At 23.5% G+C, this 18,085-nt stretch overlaps 8 protein-coding genes across 8 annotated transcripts; 4 read left to right on the forward strand and 4 right to left on the reverse strand.

Annotated features, from left to right (window-relative positions):
- Positions 1-176: 176 nt before the first annotated feature.
- Positions 177-512, forward strand: SRAE_1000098000 (Protein of unknown function DUF2346 family-containing protein; the record flags this gene model as incomplete). The annotated part of the gene is made up of 2 exons (XM_024647878.1): positions 177-278; positions 324-512. The coding sequence occupies 2 exons, from the start codon at positions 177-179 to the stop codon at positions 510-512; spliced, it is 291 nt and encodes a 96-aa protein (XP_024501912.1).
- Positions 513-1,913: 1,401 nt separating this feature from the next.
- SRAE_1000098100 (Hypothetical protein) lies at positions 1,914-3,362 on the reverse strand (the record flags this gene model as incomplete). The annotated part of the gene is made up of 1 exon (XM_024647879.1): positions 1,914-3,362. One exon carries the CDS (start codon positions 3,360-3,362, stop codon positions 1,914-1,916), a length of 1,449 nt encoding a protein of 482 aa, XP_024501913.1.
- Positions 3,363-4,109: 747 nt separating this feature from the next.
- SRAE_1000098200 (Histone H2A domain and Histone core domain and Histone-fold domain-containing protein) lies at positions 4,110-4,499 on the reverse strand (the record flags this gene model as incomplete). The annotated part of the gene is made up of 1 exon (XM_024647880.1): positions 4,110-4,499. The coding sequence occupies one exon, from the start codon at positions 4,497-4,499 to the stop codon at positions 4,110-4,112; it is 390 nt and encodes a 129-aa protein (XP_024501914.1).
- A 286-nt stretch (positions 4,500-4,785) lies between these two features.
- SRAE_1000098300 (Histone H2B family and Histone core domain and Histone-fold domain-containing protein) lies at positions 4,786-5,157 on the forward strand (the record flags this gene model as incomplete). Its single annotated transcript, XM_024647881.1, has 1 exon — positions 4,786-5,157. One exon carries the CDS (start codon positions 4,786-4,788, stop codon positions 5,155-5,157), a length of 372 nt encoding a protein of 123 aa, XP_024501915.1.
- A 2,245-nt stretch (positions 5,158-7,402) lies between these two features.
- Positions 7,403-7,714, reverse strand: SRAE_1000098400 (Histone H4 family and Histone core domain and Histone-fold domain-containing protein; the record flags this gene model as incomplete). The annotated part of the gene is made up of 1 exon (XM_024647882.1): positions 7,403-7,714. One exon carries the CDS (start codon positions 7,712-7,714, stop codon positions 7,403-7,405), a length of 312 nt encoding a protein of 103 aa, XP_024501916.1.
- A 261-nt stretch (positions 7,715-7,975) lies between these two features.
- SRAE_1000098500 (Histone H3) lies at positions 7,976-8,386 on the forward strand (the record flags this gene model as incomplete). Its single annotated transcript, XM_024647883.1, has 1 exon — positions 7,976-8,386. One exon carries the CDS (start codon positions 7,976-7,978, stop codon positions 8,384-8,386), a length of 411 nt encoding a protein of 136 aa, XP_024501917.1.
- Positions 8,387-9,872: 1,486 nt separating this feature from the next.
- SRAE_1000098600 (Hypothetical protein) lies at positions 9,873-11,324 on the reverse strand (the record flags this gene model as incomplete). The annotated part of the gene is made up of 1 exon (XM_024647884.1): positions 9,873-11,324. The coding sequence occupies one exon, from the start codon at positions 11,322-11,324 to the stop codon at positions 9,873-9,875; it is 1,452 nt and encodes a 483-aa protein (XP_024501918.1).
- Positions 11,325-12,454: 1,130 nt separating this feature from the next.
- SRAE_1000098700 (Hypothetical protein) lies at positions 12,455-16,105 on the forward strand (the record flags this gene model as incomplete). Its single annotated transcript, XM_024647886.1, has 2 exons — positions 12,455-12,610; positions 14,114-16,105. The coding sequence occupies 2 exons, from the start codon at positions 12,455-12,457 to the stop codon at positions 16,103-16,105; spliced, it is 2,148 nt and encodes a 715-aa protein (XP_024501919.1).
- Positions 16,106-18,085: the final 1,980 nt, after the last annotated feature.

An 18,085-nucleotide genomic window follows, 5' to 3' on the forward strand; every position in this document is an offset into this window, starting at 1 on the left:
ATACATCACGTATTCATTATTAAAAAACAAATACACAAAAATGGCAAGGAAAAATAATAAATAAATAGAAAAATTAACAGTAATTAGCAATGAAGTACTAGTTAACAAGCGTCTTTCCAAAGACGTTTACAGAAATCTTTGTAAGAAAATCGTTATTATATTTCAAGTTTTAAAATATGGGTGGATGGAGACTTGAAACGGTTAGATATTGTATTCTTGTAGTATTCCCTGTTGTTTCATTTTGGGCTTTCAACCAACCGTCATTTTTTAAATTTTTTGTAAGTATAAATTTTAAATATTTTAAATATTAAAATTTTTTTAAGATGAAAGATTATAAAATATCAGATACTTCAAAGGGTGATGCTGCTATATCTGACTTTACACAAGCTTTAGCTGAAAAAAAGAGGAAAGCTGAATATGAGAAATTTCTACGCCAAGAGATGGAATTTGAAAAAGATAGAAGAATTAGAGAAGCTAGTGGTTTAACTCCATTTACATTAGAAAAGAATTAAAAGAATTTTTGATTAAGCTTAATGTTGAAAATGAATGTTTATAGGTTATGAATTTATTGAAGCCATGATGCTTTACTATCTTAAGTTTATCGTTTTTGTTTTTATAAAAAATGTTGATGAATAAGATTAGAAAATTTAAGAAGCATAAATATTTTAAATGATTTTTTGTTATAATTCATTTTAAAATCGGGATAAAAATAAGAAGATTTTTAAAATTAACTTTTAATCTACTTTTGTATATAATTATCTTCAACTAATTTTTTGATCTGTAGTTATCCAAGAAAGATAAAATCTTATTAAAAAAGTTCCAAACATTTATTGCGAAAGTTTTAAATTGTGCTAAATTCGCCTTCTTCTCAACGTTCTATTTTTTTAAAATTTATTTTTTTAATTTTGAGATAGGTTATTTACTTAAAAACACAAATAAAATGGAAAAATCCTAACAAAATCTGACATCTCTCTAAAGTTTAACTTTCGTAAAAATCTTAAAAAAAATTTTTTTCAAAGATATACACAAAAAAAAGTTTACAATGTAATTAGCTATTTTTACAAATGAATTCAAAAAAATTATATCAACATTAACAACAATTTTGTAACTTTTTACATATCGAACATTATCTTAAGCTGATAAAAATATATACTTTTGAGTTTACATCAAGTTTTTTTTTAAAATATTTTTTTACTGTTTCGATCTTTTATAATTATTTCCAATGAATAATTTTTCTTTTACTATTGAAATTAAAAGTATGGTGATACTTTAAAAAATATATTATAACTATATTTTAATTTTATATTATGATTTTTTGAATTTATCAGATTGTTGAAATTCCCAGATTCTTGTATTGGTTTTTTTTCTATCATTAGTTAACTCATTAATGTCTACTTTTATTTGGTCAAAAAATGACGATTAAATAATTCATAAGTAATCTTTTTAATTTCACAATTTATTTGATCGTTTATATTTTTAAAAACATATTCTATGGTCTTGATATAAAATAGTTTACTATTCCTATTTGGTATAAAAAAAGAAATGAATTATAGTGAGAACAAAACAATGATAGATTGATAATATGATATATTTATTACATCAAATTTCACAAAAAAAATTATAACATATTTTTTATTAAATTAAAAATTTTATAAAAGCATTTTTAAGAATTACGAATATTTAAATTTTACTTAATTTATTTTTAGGGAGTATAATGCCTTTCATAAATGCTATTAAAGTTAATCAGCTTAAATGATATCATAAGCAGAAGAAGTATCTTTAAATAACTTTGAAGAAATATCACTTTAAAAAATATGATAGTAATGAAGAATTTGGATCTATAAATAATTTTTGTGAAAAATAATTTTATTTAGATATACTTTTTTTAAAAAAACAAAAAGAACTATTATGCTTTAACATGAACACAATTCTCCAACAGTTCCCCATACTCCAAGTTTGATTGAATGAATATGTTCTTCTCTGTAGTAGTAGAATGCAACATATGCATTAATATCTGTAATTATGGCTGTAACTTTTTGTGATTCAGTCATTGTTGTAGATATAACATAGTTTGTGTATATCTTAGTACAGAATGTTTTCCAGTTGGCTTTTTCAATGGCAGCCCATGTTGACCATGAATCCATAGCAGCAGTGTAAAGGATGGTTTGACCATTAACAACTTGGAGAACAGCACTTGAAGCAGTGGAACAGTCACCAGTCAATGCAGTTGTTGTTGGAGCTTCAGTTGTGGCAGCTTCAGTTGTAGAAACTTCAGTTGTTAATTCTGGAAGAGTAAGGAAATCTTCTGGCCAGCATTCTTGTGATTCACCAAAAGCAAACATAGCAAGGAAATCACCGAATGTTCCAAATTCAGCAGAAATTTCAAATGATAAGAAAGTTTCTTCCAAATAATAATATGTTTTGACAAATTGACGATATTGATAAGAAATAGCTTTGATTTGTTCAGCATATGTAAGAGTATCATTAGCAATGATAACTGTAAATCTATCAAAAAGAATTTTTAAAAATCCTTTGTTAGAATTAGAAAGTTGGTATTTTGAATCAGTTAAGCATGTGTAAAGAGCAGAAACAAATTCACATTTTGGTTTTCCTTTAAAAAGTTTTTTAATTTCTTTCATTCTGTAATATTGAACAGAAATTTCTTGAAGCATGTAAATAGATCCAAAACTTCCAATTTCAAGATTAAAGAATTCTTCTTTTAAGTTTGGGAATTCAACAGATATTTTAAGAATCATTTCATAAATAAGAGCATATTTTTCAGATTCAGAATATACAGTTGATTCAAGAATAAGGGTAAGATCTGTGATATAAACATCAAAAGCTGCTGGATTTGGACATTTTAATTTGAATTGTAAGAATGCTTCAATAAGATCAAATTTACCAAATTGATTTACAATTAAACATCCATTGAATTTATCAGCAGAAAGATAAACTCCAACTTGGAATAAATCGTAGAATGTTCCCCATGATCCAATGTACATGTATTTACATTTTTCATAAAATACTGGATATTTGATGAAGAATTGTTTTATTTTGAAAGAAGAATACATAACAATTTCAAGTGATGTATAATTTTCAGTAGCAAAGAAAGCTTCAAGTTCAATAACAAATTGATCAAAGATAATTTTGTCTTGTCCAGTTAAAGTAATAGAAACATTGAATAAAGCTTCAATTAAAAGTGGTTTATCACTAGTTCCAGTTTCATCAACAACATCTCCAGCACATTCTTTCTTTTTCTTTAAATCCTTTGCTTCACTAGATTCAGAAGAACCGCTGCCACTGCCACAGTAAATTGTTGAAGCTGTTAAAGCCAAAATAGTTAAAAGAAGTAATTTTTGCATAATGATATATGCTTGTATTGATAATAAAAAATAAAGTTTACTTTTATATACATTTTTGAAATAATTATTGTTTATTTATAAGTAGTTTTACATAAATTTAAATTTATCAAAAAGATAGTTGATCTTTTAATATAACGTTTTAAACTTTAATCTGAGTCCTGCCAAGGATTAATAATTTTTATATTAAATTTCATTTTTAGTTATTATAATTTTTGTTTGTTATAATCAGCTTAAAATTTTGTTTGTTAACTTTAAAATAATTAAATGTGAAAAACTATGATGTCAAAACATTTTATAAAATTTCTTTTTTTAAATTGATATAATGACTTCTAAATTTTATTATTTGCTTCCAGATGTTAACAGAAAGACTCATGAAAAACTTCACTGTTTTATTAATTTTACTAACCACATGTTACTTAATTGATTATCCTTAAAATTTGCACATTCTTTGATAAAATATACTAAAAATTTAAATATCCTCTAAACTATTTTAACTGATAAAAAAATTTCTTTCAAAGTCTAAACATCGACAATTATTATATAACTATAATACAAGAATACACTTAAGACAGGTAACAAATTGCTCCTGATACACATTTAAGCGCGAAAAAGACAACATGCTATACTAATACGTACTAAAACTTTTATTTCAAGAAAACTAATAAAAAAAAAATATATTAAAAGTTGGTGGCCCTAAAGAGGGCCGTTGGGATAAAATGATATTTTTTTTAAAGAGATCATTTGAATTTACTCAGCTGGTTCCTCAGCAGAAGATTTCTTTGGAATGAGTGATGAAGGAATGTTTGGAAGTACACCTCCTTGAGCAATTGTAACTCCACTGAGAAGTTTGTTCAATTCTTCATCGTTTCTGATGGCCAATTGGAGATGTCTTGGGTTGATTCTGGTTTTTTTGTTATCACGAGCAGCATTACCAGCCAATTCAAGAACTTCAGCAGCGAGATATTCAAGAACAGCAGCAAGATAAACTGGTGCACCAGCTCCAACACGTTCAGCGTAGTTTCCTTTACGAAGCATACGGTGAAGACGACCAACTGGGAATTGAAGTCCAGCACGGCTGGAACGACTTTTAGCCTTTCCTGAAGTCTTAGCTTTTCCACCTTTTCCACGTCCAGACATAGTTGATTTTTAAGAGTAAAATGTAACGATACAAATGAGTAAAAACTCGGTAATCGTTATAAGGAATTCTGTCATTATATACACATAGGTTGTGTATATAAGGCGTTACAAAAAGATAGGTCAAACTATTGATGCGCACTCTGTGATGGTGTTAAGCGCGTAAAATGTACGATGTGGTATGTACGCTCCACCCCACATACACATATTAAGTCTATATAAATAAGATAGATTCAACTGAATCTTTACTCGTGTTTGCACGTTATAACAAAGTTACTTCATTTTTACTATGGCTCCTCCAACTGCTTCCAAAGGAAAAAAGGCTGTCAAAAGTCAAAAATCTGTCCGTCCTGGAGATAAGAAAGGTAGAAGAAAGGCCAGAAAAGAGACCTACTCCATCTACATCTACCGTGTCTTGAAACAAGTTCATCCAGATACTGGAATCTCTTCCAAAGCTATGTCAATCATGAACTCATTTGTCAATGATGTTTTTGAAAGAATCGCTGCTGAAGCTTCAAAACTTGCTCACTACAACAAGAAATCTACCATCTCATCCAGAGAAATTCAAACCTCTGTCAGACTTATCCTCCCAGGAGAATTGGCTAAGCACGCTGTCTCTGAAGGAACCAAGGCTGTTACTAAATTCACCAGCTCAAAGTAAACAGTTGATTTAAAAAAAGTATTAATTTTATCCCAACGGCCCTCTTTAGGGCCACCAAATTATATTTTTTTTGCTTATTTTAAAGTATTTTTGAATGATTTCCGCTTATTTTAAATATATAAAAGTTACTTTTTGAATAAAATTATTATTAGACTTTGTGTTTTTTAAGATTGGTTATCAGTAAAAGTTAAGAATGCAACATTATGTTAGTTCATAAACTATATCAGTTAATATATTTTTAACAATTCGGTTTTGTAAAATTGTATTAAATAAATTTTTAATAATATTGTTTTAAACTTTTATTAATAGTTTATATAAAGTTTTAAATAAATAAGTTCTTACAACTTTCTTGGTTCAAGTTTTTTATTTTAATTTCATAGTAAAAGTAATATTCAGATTTTTTTCTGTTTGAATTTACATATTTTGATATAAATATGTTTGTGATAAATTGTAAATAAACCAACTATTGTTAATGTTACTTTTTTTTACTTCTCAAGCATTTTAAATTAAGCGATTTAAAGTAAGGTTAGTTAATGAATGTTTTTCTTATAATATATAAGTAGAATTCTTACATAAAAGAAAGTAAATTAATGAAATTTTAAAGTTATAAAATATCGTTATAAAAATATTATGTTAAAAAGACAAAATACATATTGTATTAAAAAATAAATTGTTATATAAGAAAAAAAATTTTCTTTACTGCATATTTGTAATATACTATTTTTATATCATTTATCATTTTTGAAAAATTTTACAATTTTTTTAATTTGATGTCTTTTTCATTTATGTTTAGTTATAATTTTTTCAACATGATAATAAAAAGATGAATAATGCAGTTTTTTTGATTTTATTTTGAATAAAATAAGTAGCGTCAAAATCAGATCATTCGTTTTTAAAAAAAAAACTAGAAGACACATAATAGTTCTTTTAATTACTTTTTGCAATTTAACATATATAAAATATTTACAAACTTCAATTTTGGTAGAAATAATAGAAATAAAAAAAAAATTATATTATTATAATTACTATTATGAAAAGAAAACTATGAACAAAGTAAACAAATAAAAAAGATATTTAAACTTTGTTAATAACAATTGTGAAAAGTGTTTGATGTGAAAAAGAAGTTATTAATCAAAAAAAATTATATCAAGGAAGACTTTTTTTTTTATGTTTATGTTTAAATTTCCATATTTATTTCTTTAGATTTTTTTTTTATTATAAAATGCCTCTTACGTAAAGTTTTTATTTATTATTATAAAACATTTTTTTAAATACTAGTTATTAATTCATACTTCTTTCACTAAAAATTAATTAAAAAAGTATTTAATACTTATATATACATTTTATTTTTTGCATTACAAGACAAGTCCAAAGCTTACAAAAGATTATATACTTATAACTAGTACATGTGAAGCAAAGGCTAGTTGTAATTTTTTTTACAAAAAAAACCTTTTAATTAGTACTTCTGAATATCAAACAAATTAATATGATGATAAGAATTGTTATTTTTGAAAACAAAAAGTAATTTTTCATAAATTTATTATAACTAAAAAAGTTAGTAACATTTTAAAAAGTAAAGTCAATTTAAACAACATACGTCTTTAATTGTATAAAAAACCCTTCAAAAAAGTGTGTAAAAACTTTGCAAACCATATTTGAAAAAATTTCCCACTCAAACTAAAAAGTATTCACTACATTACTATAAGTAATTAATTTTCTTGTACAATATGGGAAGTTAGATATCAATTACCTTTCTTTTTTATTATTTATGTAAAAAAAAAATTTTACCGTTATTAATGATAATTTAAAAAGGAGGGATACAATCATAAAGGTACCTAATTTTCCTGTTTTCTGCGAATTCAATGTTATAGCCATTTAAACATATCTTTCGTGTATACAATAGCCTACAACCGCGTTTTTTGAAACGGCGCCAATTTAATGTCAACCTACAAAACACATTAAAATATACTTCCATATTAAATTTGAATAGGAAGGAATTGCATTTTAGAGGGACCAACAAAATTGATAAATAAATATTTTTTAAAGGGACTAACTTATGAAATTGAAGATGTTTTAAATTTTTAAGATAATTTAATTTTTATTAATGATAATATTTAATAAGACTTTTTATTGAGAAAAATTTTATTTTAAAAAAAGAAAGATAATTATTAATTTTTTGGTGGCCCTAAAGAGGGCCTTTGGGATAAAAAAATTAAATCAAAAATGTTACAAGAAGAAGGATAAATTAACCTCCGAATCCGTAAAGTGTTCTTCCTTGTCTTTTAAGAGCATAGACAACATCCATAGCGGTAACGGTTTTTCTTTTGGCATGTTCACAATATGTGACAGCATCACGAATAACGTTTTCCAAGAAGGATTTAAGAACAGTACGGGTTTCTTCATAGATAAGTCCAGAGATACGTTTAACACCTCCTCTGCGAGCAAGACGACGGATAGCTGGCTTGGTGATTCCTTGAATGTTATCACGAAGAACTTTACGATGGCGTTTTGCACCACCTTTTCCAAGTCCTTTTCCTCCTTTTCCACGGCCTGACATGATTAACAGCAAATGAAGTTATAAAATAGTCACAATGACTGATAACTTTTAGTAAAGAATTTTTACTATTTATACCCATAAATTTGACCTAGTGTATAGTAGGTGTGTTTTAATCTAGCGCGTTTAGTAATGTGTTTTCGCTCTAGCGCGTTAAATGTCCTTGTGTATTATAGGCGTTTCACCCTGTTTTTATCAATATATAAAGAGAGAAATTCTACTAATCATCACCACTCACATCTGAGTAAAACTTTATTTGTTACTATGGCTCGTACTAAGCAAACCGCTCGTAAATCCACAGGAGGAAAAGCTCCAAGAAAGCAACTTGCCACCAAAGCTGCTCGTAAATCTGCACCAGCTACTGGAGGAGTTAAGAAACCCCACAGATACCGTCCAGGAACAGTTGCCCTTCGTGAAATCAGAAAATACCAAAAATCTACTGAACTTTTAATCCGTAAATTACCATTCCAACGTTTAGTTCGTGAGATTGCTCAAGATTTCAAAACTGATCTTCGTTTCCAATCTTCTGCTGTAATGGCACTTCAAGAATCTGCTGAAGCTTACCTTGTCGGACTTTTTGAAGACACTAACCTTTGCGCCATCCACGCCAAACGTGTTACCATTATGCCAAAAGATATTCAATTGGCCAGAAGAATCCGTGGAGAACGTGCTTAAGTATAGTTCTTAGATCTTAACTTTTTTTATCCCAAAGGCCCTCTTTAGGGCCACCAATAAATACATTTCTTTCTTAACTTAAAATATTTTTTATCTATTTTAAGTGTAGAAAAATTTCTTTTATGAATAAAATTTTTTAATCTTTTGGTACTTTTAAGTTTACTAGAGTAGTTATTTTTAGATAAAGTAGATAATTTTTAATTATGTTTTTTTTAATAAGAAAAAATATTTTTTTAATCTTTTCAAGTATGAACTAAATTTCATTAAATCTAATATAACAAGATAAGATTGTAAAAAATATGTGCTGAAAAAAGTTAGTGACATTTTTAAAAGTAAAGGCAATTGAAAACAAATATTTTTTATTATTTTATTGGAGATCAATCTATTCAAAATTCATACAATACAATATAATTAAATTGTCTTAACAAATTAACCCCTAGCTTACTCAAGCTAGTACAATACAACTGATCTTATACAATAATACTTCTAAAGTACAAAACATATTACAATATAATTACAATTATCAATAAGCATGATTTTGAAATCTGCTACTGTATACTATTTTTGTACAATGCCTTACTTTTAAGATTTAAAGTTAAGTAACATTATGTAATTTTGCACTATCAATTAAAAATTAAACTTTACAATATACTTTATATTTTAGCTGAATAAAAAAACTCGAATTATGATAAGCACATATACTAAAATGGTATATGATTCAGAATGATATAAATAATTCATCTAAAAAAATTTAATTCAACTATTAAATCACAATATGAAAAATCTTTTTGTGAAAAAAATCTTAAAAACTTTATAAGACTAATTTAAACAAAAATTATTATTTATACAACTTTTAATTATAATAGTATTAGACATATTAATAAGAAAAAAAAATTTGGAGCACATAATATTAAAGATTCTGAAAATAATTAGAACAACTTATAAATGTTAAAAAATTTTAAAAATGTTTCATATTTCAATATTAAAAATTGAATCTTTTGTTAAATATTTTATTAGCTTTTTTTGAAAATAACCTTTTTAAAATTCTGATTTATAATTTGAATAATGAAATATATTTTATCATGCAAATTATAAAATTATATATCTGTATGTAATTATTTTTTAATATGAATAATTTTGGAGAAATTGGAGAATCTAGAATTTATAAATTTCTAGGTAAATCACAAGTATTGCTTTGTGAAGATTAAATTTAAAGATTAGATTCAGATAATAGAAAGAATGTGAAAATGTTTATAGCTATCATAAAAATCTTTTCATTAGATAGAAGAAATTTTATTAATTTTTTGGCATATTATAATACAGTTATTTAAAGTGAATTTCTCACATATTATTTAAGTCAAAGTAAAGTTTTTTTTATTATTCTTTCTTTGTTGGTATTTTTAATGATTAAAAATTTGATCAAAGTAATATACAGAAATATTAGTAGTATAGAAATGTTATAAATTTTTGTTATTTATTTACATGATCATTTTTTAGATTTATTAGTTGCCTTTTCAGATGACAAAACATTACTAAGTTTATCATTTTTTTCATTTCCTCTATTGATTGTAGGAGTTGAAAAATATGACTTTTTTGTGCGACGCTTTGTATCTCTTTTTTCTTTTAATTTTTTTATTTTTTCTTTCATATCACTTTCAAACTTTTTTCTTTGTTCATCATTCATTGTTTCAAAATTAGCTATAGTCTTTTTTGTGGTAACATCGATTTTTTCGGAACAATCTAATCCACCAATAATTTGTCTAATATTTTTTACAAATTCTTTCTTTTCATCTAATTTTCTACTCATTTGTGTATACTGTTGACGACTGTAATCTCCAGAAATAATTTGTGGAACAATATCAAGTTCACAATCTAGAGGTAATGAGAATTCTGATAACATTTTTTTATCACCAATTAACTCCTTTCCATTATAAAATAAATGTCCAGAAAAGTTAAATTTCCCTTTAAGTCTTGCTTTTAATACTTTTAAATTAACATCTTGACGATGCATAAATTTAAATTGAATTTTTTTTGTAAAAGCATTTCTGCAAGTAAATCGTATATATGTAATATTATTATTACTTTTTTCGGCATTTAATTTTTTTATAACACTATCAATATATTGTTCCGGTTGTGATATCATTTTAGCAGAAGATATATCATTTTTTAGATTATTAGATTTACTTGAAAATTCATTCTTAATTGATGGTAACTGTTTTTGAGAAGAAGTTAGACTTTGAGATGTTAGTGAATGGACTGTCTTTGGTATTAATTTATTAACATTTTTTTGTTTATCTTCTTTTAAAATAATTAACTTTGCCGAAGAGGAATTATTGTTTGAAGGTGGTAAAGCAAACTTCTTTCTTCTTTTCTCTGATGAAATAGAATTAACATTTTTTAATTTATTTTTTGTTTGACTATTTTTTGTCACTGAATTGCTGGAAATGCTATGAAGAGAAGGTGATTCCAAAGATCTATCTGTTCCTTTTGATTTTTCTTTTTTTGATGTATCAATTTTTACACTATTATTTTCTTTATTATCATTTATTTTTTTATTTTTTGGATTATTACTTTGAATAATTGATTTAAAAAAATCTATGGGTTCTTTATTTGAATCACTAGATCCTGCCACACTCTGATTTGACAATGATGATAATCTTTTTTCTTTTAAATTTGGATCATCATATGGTGTTGCATAGAGTGCTTTGTAAATTCTTAAGTTTTTTTCTTCCGGTTTTTCAAGTCTTTTTGTCACTTTTGTCTCATTATCAATTACTCCATTTTTTCTTTCCATTGAAGCTTGCCTTAATTTTAATACTAATGCTAAGCTTTCTTTTTTTATATCCGTCCTAGACTTGTGATTCTTTGCAACTTTTTTATGCATAATTTGAATTTTTTCTCTGTTATCTGAGGAGGAACTTTCAACTCTTGAAGCCATTGTGAAAAGAAAATTTTTAAACTTTTAATAAATTATTATTATTTATAGTCGATTTCTATTTAAATTTTCTAAAAAATTTTAATATTATTTTTATAGAATTTTTAGTTGTTTTTAATTTTCAAATTTTGTAAAAATTATTAACTTATAACAAGATTGAATTCTCTTTTACAAAATAATATAAAGTATCGAATGATTTTTGAAACTTTTAAAAATCAGTAAACTTGTTGAATAGTTATACATTCAATTAAAGTTTTATTAATAAATAAAATATAAATTTTTTATACTTTTAATGTTTTAATTTTTTTTTATATTTTTATCAAATGGATTTTGTATCCTTTAATTTGCATTTGATACTTTTTTAATTTTAAAAAGTGACATTTATTTCATGAAAATTTTTAGTGCATATTATATTATAAATATTAAATTTAACATCTTAAATTTTTTTCTTATCAAATTTCTTTAATATATGATAATTTATGGTGATAATGAATCACATTATTTTTTAATAAATGTAAATGTAATTTAACTACCACTTCTCCAATAACAATAATTAAAATTTTCATGTATTATATAAGATTTATTTTGTAATTTTTTATATTTTAAAATGAATTTTTCATTTATTAAATATGTAAGTTATAATGATATAGGAATATTCAAATTATAACTGTTATAAAAATTATCAATTTTAAACTAGGTTTAAAAAAAAACTTTGAAGTTAATAAGTTAATAGATTGAGAAGTTTCATTAAAAGTATATTTCAACAACTTCCATGATGTTTATCAATAATGAATAGTAAATAGGAAGACAAGTAATCATTAAATGAAAAAAGAAAAGTAATATTAATATATCGGTTGTAGTGAAAAATCTATATCTTTTCATAAATTGAGTAATTTTTTTTTCAACGTTAAAGAATATATATTCAAAAAAATTACTTTGAAATTTTCCAACTAAAATAACGTAGTTTTTCATTAGCAACAAAATTTAAATTTATTCTTTGCAAAATTTGTAAAATTATTTTATGATATTTTATTTACATTCTATTAATTATTAATAATATGTTAATTTTTTTTATATAAATTAATAACAAAAATGTATAGTTTTTTATAATTTATTTTATTAGATTTACTAACATGTATCGACCATATGCAGATTCTTATTATGTTGCCCCTGGATTTGGAATGGGATCAGCTTATATTGGAGGAGCTCAATGTTATCCACCAGTAGTTGGAACTCCTCTTGTTGGTGGAGCAGTAGTTGCACCTGGTATTGGTTTTGGTACTCCACTTGTAGGACATATGCCATTTATATAAATTATTTTTATTCCTCTAAAAATCAAGAACAAATAAGTTGCAAATCAAGAAGGTGTTTATATATATATTATGCTAATGACTACTAATAAATATTTAACATATAATAATATTATGGCATTATAAATATATTTATCTTTAAATTATAATTTAACTATTCTTAATTTTATGAATATTATTAAATAAATAGTAGTAAAAGATTATTTGCTTTTTTATTTATTTTAAAATTTTTTATGCACTATTTTTAATTAATTTTTTTTTCTATCTTTGTTATCAATCATTTTCTATTAATAGAAGATTACAATTCTTTGCTATTGCGTATTATATATAATGTCAATATGTTTTTTTTTCAAAATTTATTTTATTAATTATCCCAGATAAAAAAAAAGTATCTATTTATATCTTTATACTTTATAACTAAAAAAAACCTATTTTTCTATATAAATAAAATATTTAAAAGTATTTTCATTTTTTTGTTTACGTCATTTTTACATATCATAAATAAATTTTTATATTGTATCTTTAAAATAATAGTATAATAAATCTAAATATATTTCTTTTTTTTTTTAAATAAATGTAATAAAAAAAAAAACCATATGCATAAAATAAAATTATTATTAAAAAAAATAAGTTAATGGTAAGAAGAGACATAACCAAAAAGTTGTTATCGTTTATTTATATTTTATGAAATTAAAACCTTAACGATTTAACTTAAAAATCGAATTTCACATTAATATATATATATTGTGAAAGAAGAGAAGAGATTTATATATGTATTGATAAGATATTATAATCACCTTCAATAATATTCCTAAAGTGCATTACATCGTCAAATATACATAAATATATATAATTAGGTTTTTCTCGAATATTTTGTTGTCAATCACCTATAGATATTTAAACATACATTTCTTATCAAAATCCCCCATATCACAGAATTTATTTCTTTAATACCAGGATAAGAGGTTTAACTGTTAACAAATATACTTTAATATTGTTAGATATAAGATGAGGTTATAATATTTACTATAACACTGATTTTACTAACATATTGGCATTTTAATAGAAATAAATAGAGATATAATAAAATATATGTAGATTTTAAAAAGCCTATTACACATTTTGAACGCATTTTTACTTTTATATCGCCAATTTTAATATATATATTTTAATCATTGAATTATTTTTAAATGCTATAATTTTTACTACAACTACCCCCATCAATCCACCAAGAGCAATAATGTTAATCACTTAACTGCTAAACTTTTATCAAGTTAAGTCATATTACAGTGATTATATATTTTTATATCCTTTAAACAATATTATTATTACTAATCATTTTCTTTTTGTTTTATTTATTATTATTTTTTTTATTATTTTTTTTTTTTATTAAAATTTTTATTATAATATTTAAGCATATGGCAATATATTTTTGATTTTAAAATTATTTTATACATTTACTCACCATAAATGTACCTAAAGAAAGATAATAAGAATTTTGACGGTTATCATTATCAAAATAGTGGATATACAGAAAATAATTATCAAAAAAACGGAGGACATCAACAACAATATTTGAATAATTATAGGAATCCAAAAATTAATGAGGTTGATGATTCATTTAATGATATCAATTCTCTTCAACACTCCTCATTTAATAATAATAATTCTTTTTATGATAAAGGTCAATTTTTACATACTAATAATATTTCATATAATAAAGTACCAACATTTTCAAAAAAAGAAGAAGAGAATCATTCACATTCCCTGCCAATTTTTGAAAATTATTTAGATATATCCTATAACGAAGCTCCTAATTTAAATTCATATAATCAACATCCTCAACATACTACATCATCTTTTTATTCATCTAATCATCAATATAATCCTAAACAACTTTTTAATAACGAAGATTATCAATCACCAAGTAAAACAAATAATTTGTACCTTCATCATCAATCTGCGGCACCTCCAGTTTCAGAGAAGATACCATCATTATTGACATCCGTAGATACTAGTTGCCTAGACGATATATTAATTAATGCCGATATGTCTAAATCATCCTCACATTGGAAATCATCATTTAATGGAATACGTGAAAAATATAGTAATGGTTATTTTAATGATTCCTATAATGATCATAAAAATTATTCATCTACATCACATAGTTTACCTAGAAGAAATGATACATCTAATTATTTAATGAAAAGTACTTCTTATCATACAATTGCTTCTCCAAGAAAAATTGATGATAATAAAGGACTATTACAAGCAGCTGTTGAAAGAAGAGTACATGAATCACTTGAATTACCATCATCATATCCTTCACAGGGACGTAAACCAGGTACAGATATGGGAACATTTTGGTTAAATACAATTCGTAAAAGTCCTATAAAACAAATTATGACTGCAGCTGAGAGATTAGAAAAATTACAAGAACCAGCTTATGTAAACTCTTATCATAATAGTGGTGATAAAATTATTAAACGTACATTTATATCAAATACATTACCTATAAAACGTTCTGATAACAATTCTGTTGCATCAAGAAAAGCAATTTTTTCATCACCAAAATCAAATGAAATAATAGAAAGTAGGATGTCGTCATATAAATCACCAACAAATCATAAAAATATCACTTCACCACATATTGATTTATCAGATCTAGAAGATGCTGTAGCTCAATTGACAACAAAAAATGAACATCATATTAATAATAATTCATCCTCAAAAATATTTTCATCATCTCTTTCAGCTGGTTTGCATCGTTTCCCAATAGGTGATGAATATAATAATAATAATAATAATAATAGATATAATACAACAAATAAATATTTATCTAATATTCATTCACCATCACCAGATTCTGGAGGTGATATTTCACAATCCTGTCCAACTGATTTACCACATCCAAAACCAAAACATAATTTAAGAGAACAAATTATTAATGCTAGTATACAATCAACACCATTTATTAATGAAAGACAAATATCTCCTAGTAGAATAATATTTCCAATTACTAATACAGGACAGGTTGCTAATAAAATTTCAAATTATGAAAAAAAACATTCTTCTCCAACACCACCTAATTTATTACAATTAGCTTCACAATTAAATGGAAATGGAATGTATCCATCAAATATTGATGAAACATCTAGATCAACATCATCTTCACCATGCCTATCACCGGTAGCATTATCACCCAAATCATCAGTTTTTAGAACTAAACCTATTATACAATTTGGTGCAAATTCTTATAGTTCCAGTTCTTCTCATAGTAATTCAACCAGTCCTTGCACAGTCAATTTTCAAATATCTACACCAACTATAAATGGTTTTCAAAATAATAATAATAATACAACAAAATCTTATACTCTTAATACTAATAATAATATCTATAAACATCAAGATCCATCAACAACATATAATGTATATCAAGTAAGTTTTAATAATAAAAATATTAAAAAAAAATAAAAAAAATCTTTATAATATTATCATTTAACTCTACAAAACTTTTAAAAACTATAATATTACAACAATTATATTATTTCTCATCTAAATGTTCCCAAATTCCTCATTAAAAAGGTTTTAAGACTCTTTTTAAACATTTAATTTAATCATTTTAAAATAAAATGACTCAAAGTGATATAATGTTTAGTAAAAATATTTTATTTATTTTTAACATGAAAATGCAACTTTTTACGATAGATCAAAATATATAATACATATATTTTTAATAATAAATATTTTTTAAACTTTTAGTTATAATGTATTATATTATATTATATATATATATATATATATATATATATATATATATATATCAGTTTCATTCTATCCTATTTACGTAATTGACAAATGGGAATTTTACTTAGAGTGATATTTATCAAAAATAAATTTTTTTACAATTTAAAAAATATAAATTTGAGAACAGTTGAAGTTTTTAAAGTATTACTAAATGTACTTTATACAACATTTGTTGTATAAAATTACATCATTTATTAGTATTTAAAATATATAAAGAAGTAGAGACATTTTAAAATATCAATGTTGGCAATCTTATATAGTAATATTTTAATTAACAAGTTTTAAAAATAAAGTTTTAATAGATTTTTCAACATTTTTTTTTTTTTCATCATTAATTATATATTTTATTATTGCTTTTACATTATCCACCTACAAATATATATTTAAAAAAAAAAAAAAAACATCACCATTTTTAACAGATGGGAGTGGTGTTTCCATCACATTATATAATATATTAAAGTTTCTTGTATAAAATTAATTTCATAGTGATAAATGTATATATATATATATATGTAGATATATATATTTATATATTATACAATAAAATTAATTGTCTTTACTTATTGTAGTTTTCTATTATTAATAATAATAAAAATATATATTGTTTTATATTTTTGGAGCAAGAAAAAATGTTATTATTAATTCATATTTTCCTTCTTCATTTTTAACAAACATTATCATTACTTAATAATTAATCAGTTTTAAAAGAATAATTCTTTTCATAATGTCTAATCTTTTTTTTTTTTTACTTCTTCATTGTAAAGATTATTAATATTTAATGTATAATGTCAAGAAGTTTTCTTTAAAAACTTTATCTCCTTGTAAAATTACTTTTTATTTAATTTTATTTTTATATTTATCTTATTCTTTGGTTTACAAATCAGTTTAAAAGAATCTTCTTTAAAATTTATATCAATTAATTGGACTTTGGACATTTAGTTATACTTCCTGTTAAAATTTTATTTTTAACAAAAAAAAAAAGTTTTTTTTTTTTTTATTATAATTTATATGTTTCTTTTTACTTAAACTATTACGATTTCATAGATATAATTCATTTCTTAATCTTCACACATTTCTCTTTCTTCATGGCCACGTCATTAAATAATAGGGACATAACTAAATTTCAAATATATATATATAATATGATATATATATATATATATTTTATTTTTAAACAAAATATAAATATTCTTTTTTATATCACTACAGAAGATATTAAAAAAGAGGAGAAATAAAACTAATAAACGATAGTACTAAAATCAGAGTAAAAAAATTTTTTTACGATCTCCAAAAATGCTTTTAACTTTGCCCTATAAATATTTATATACATTATTAAGTGTAAATGTATTAAAATTATTACAAAGTAATACAAAAATTTTTAACTCTCTCTCTTCCTATTTTTACAACATATAAACAAAAATTTTTCTTTCTTTTTCATTTATTTTATTATTAATAATATAAATTATAAAAGTTAAATGTATCTTTGTCAAAAAGTAACTTTTTTTTTATTATTCTACATTAAAAAGAAAGCACCAAAGTACAGTGTGATTTTTAAAGGGTAAAATATTTTTAAAAATTTTTATTTTAAAAAAATCTAGAAAAAAAAAATGTGACAAAAAAATTACTATTATATGATGATTGATTTAT

This window comes from Strongyloides ratti (assembly GCF_001040885.1).
Source record: "Strongyloides ratti genome assembly S_ratti_ED321, chromosome : 1".
Lineage (NCBI taxonomy): Eukaryota > Metazoa > Nematoda > Chromadorea > Rhabditida > Strongyloididae > Strongyloides > Strongyloides ratti.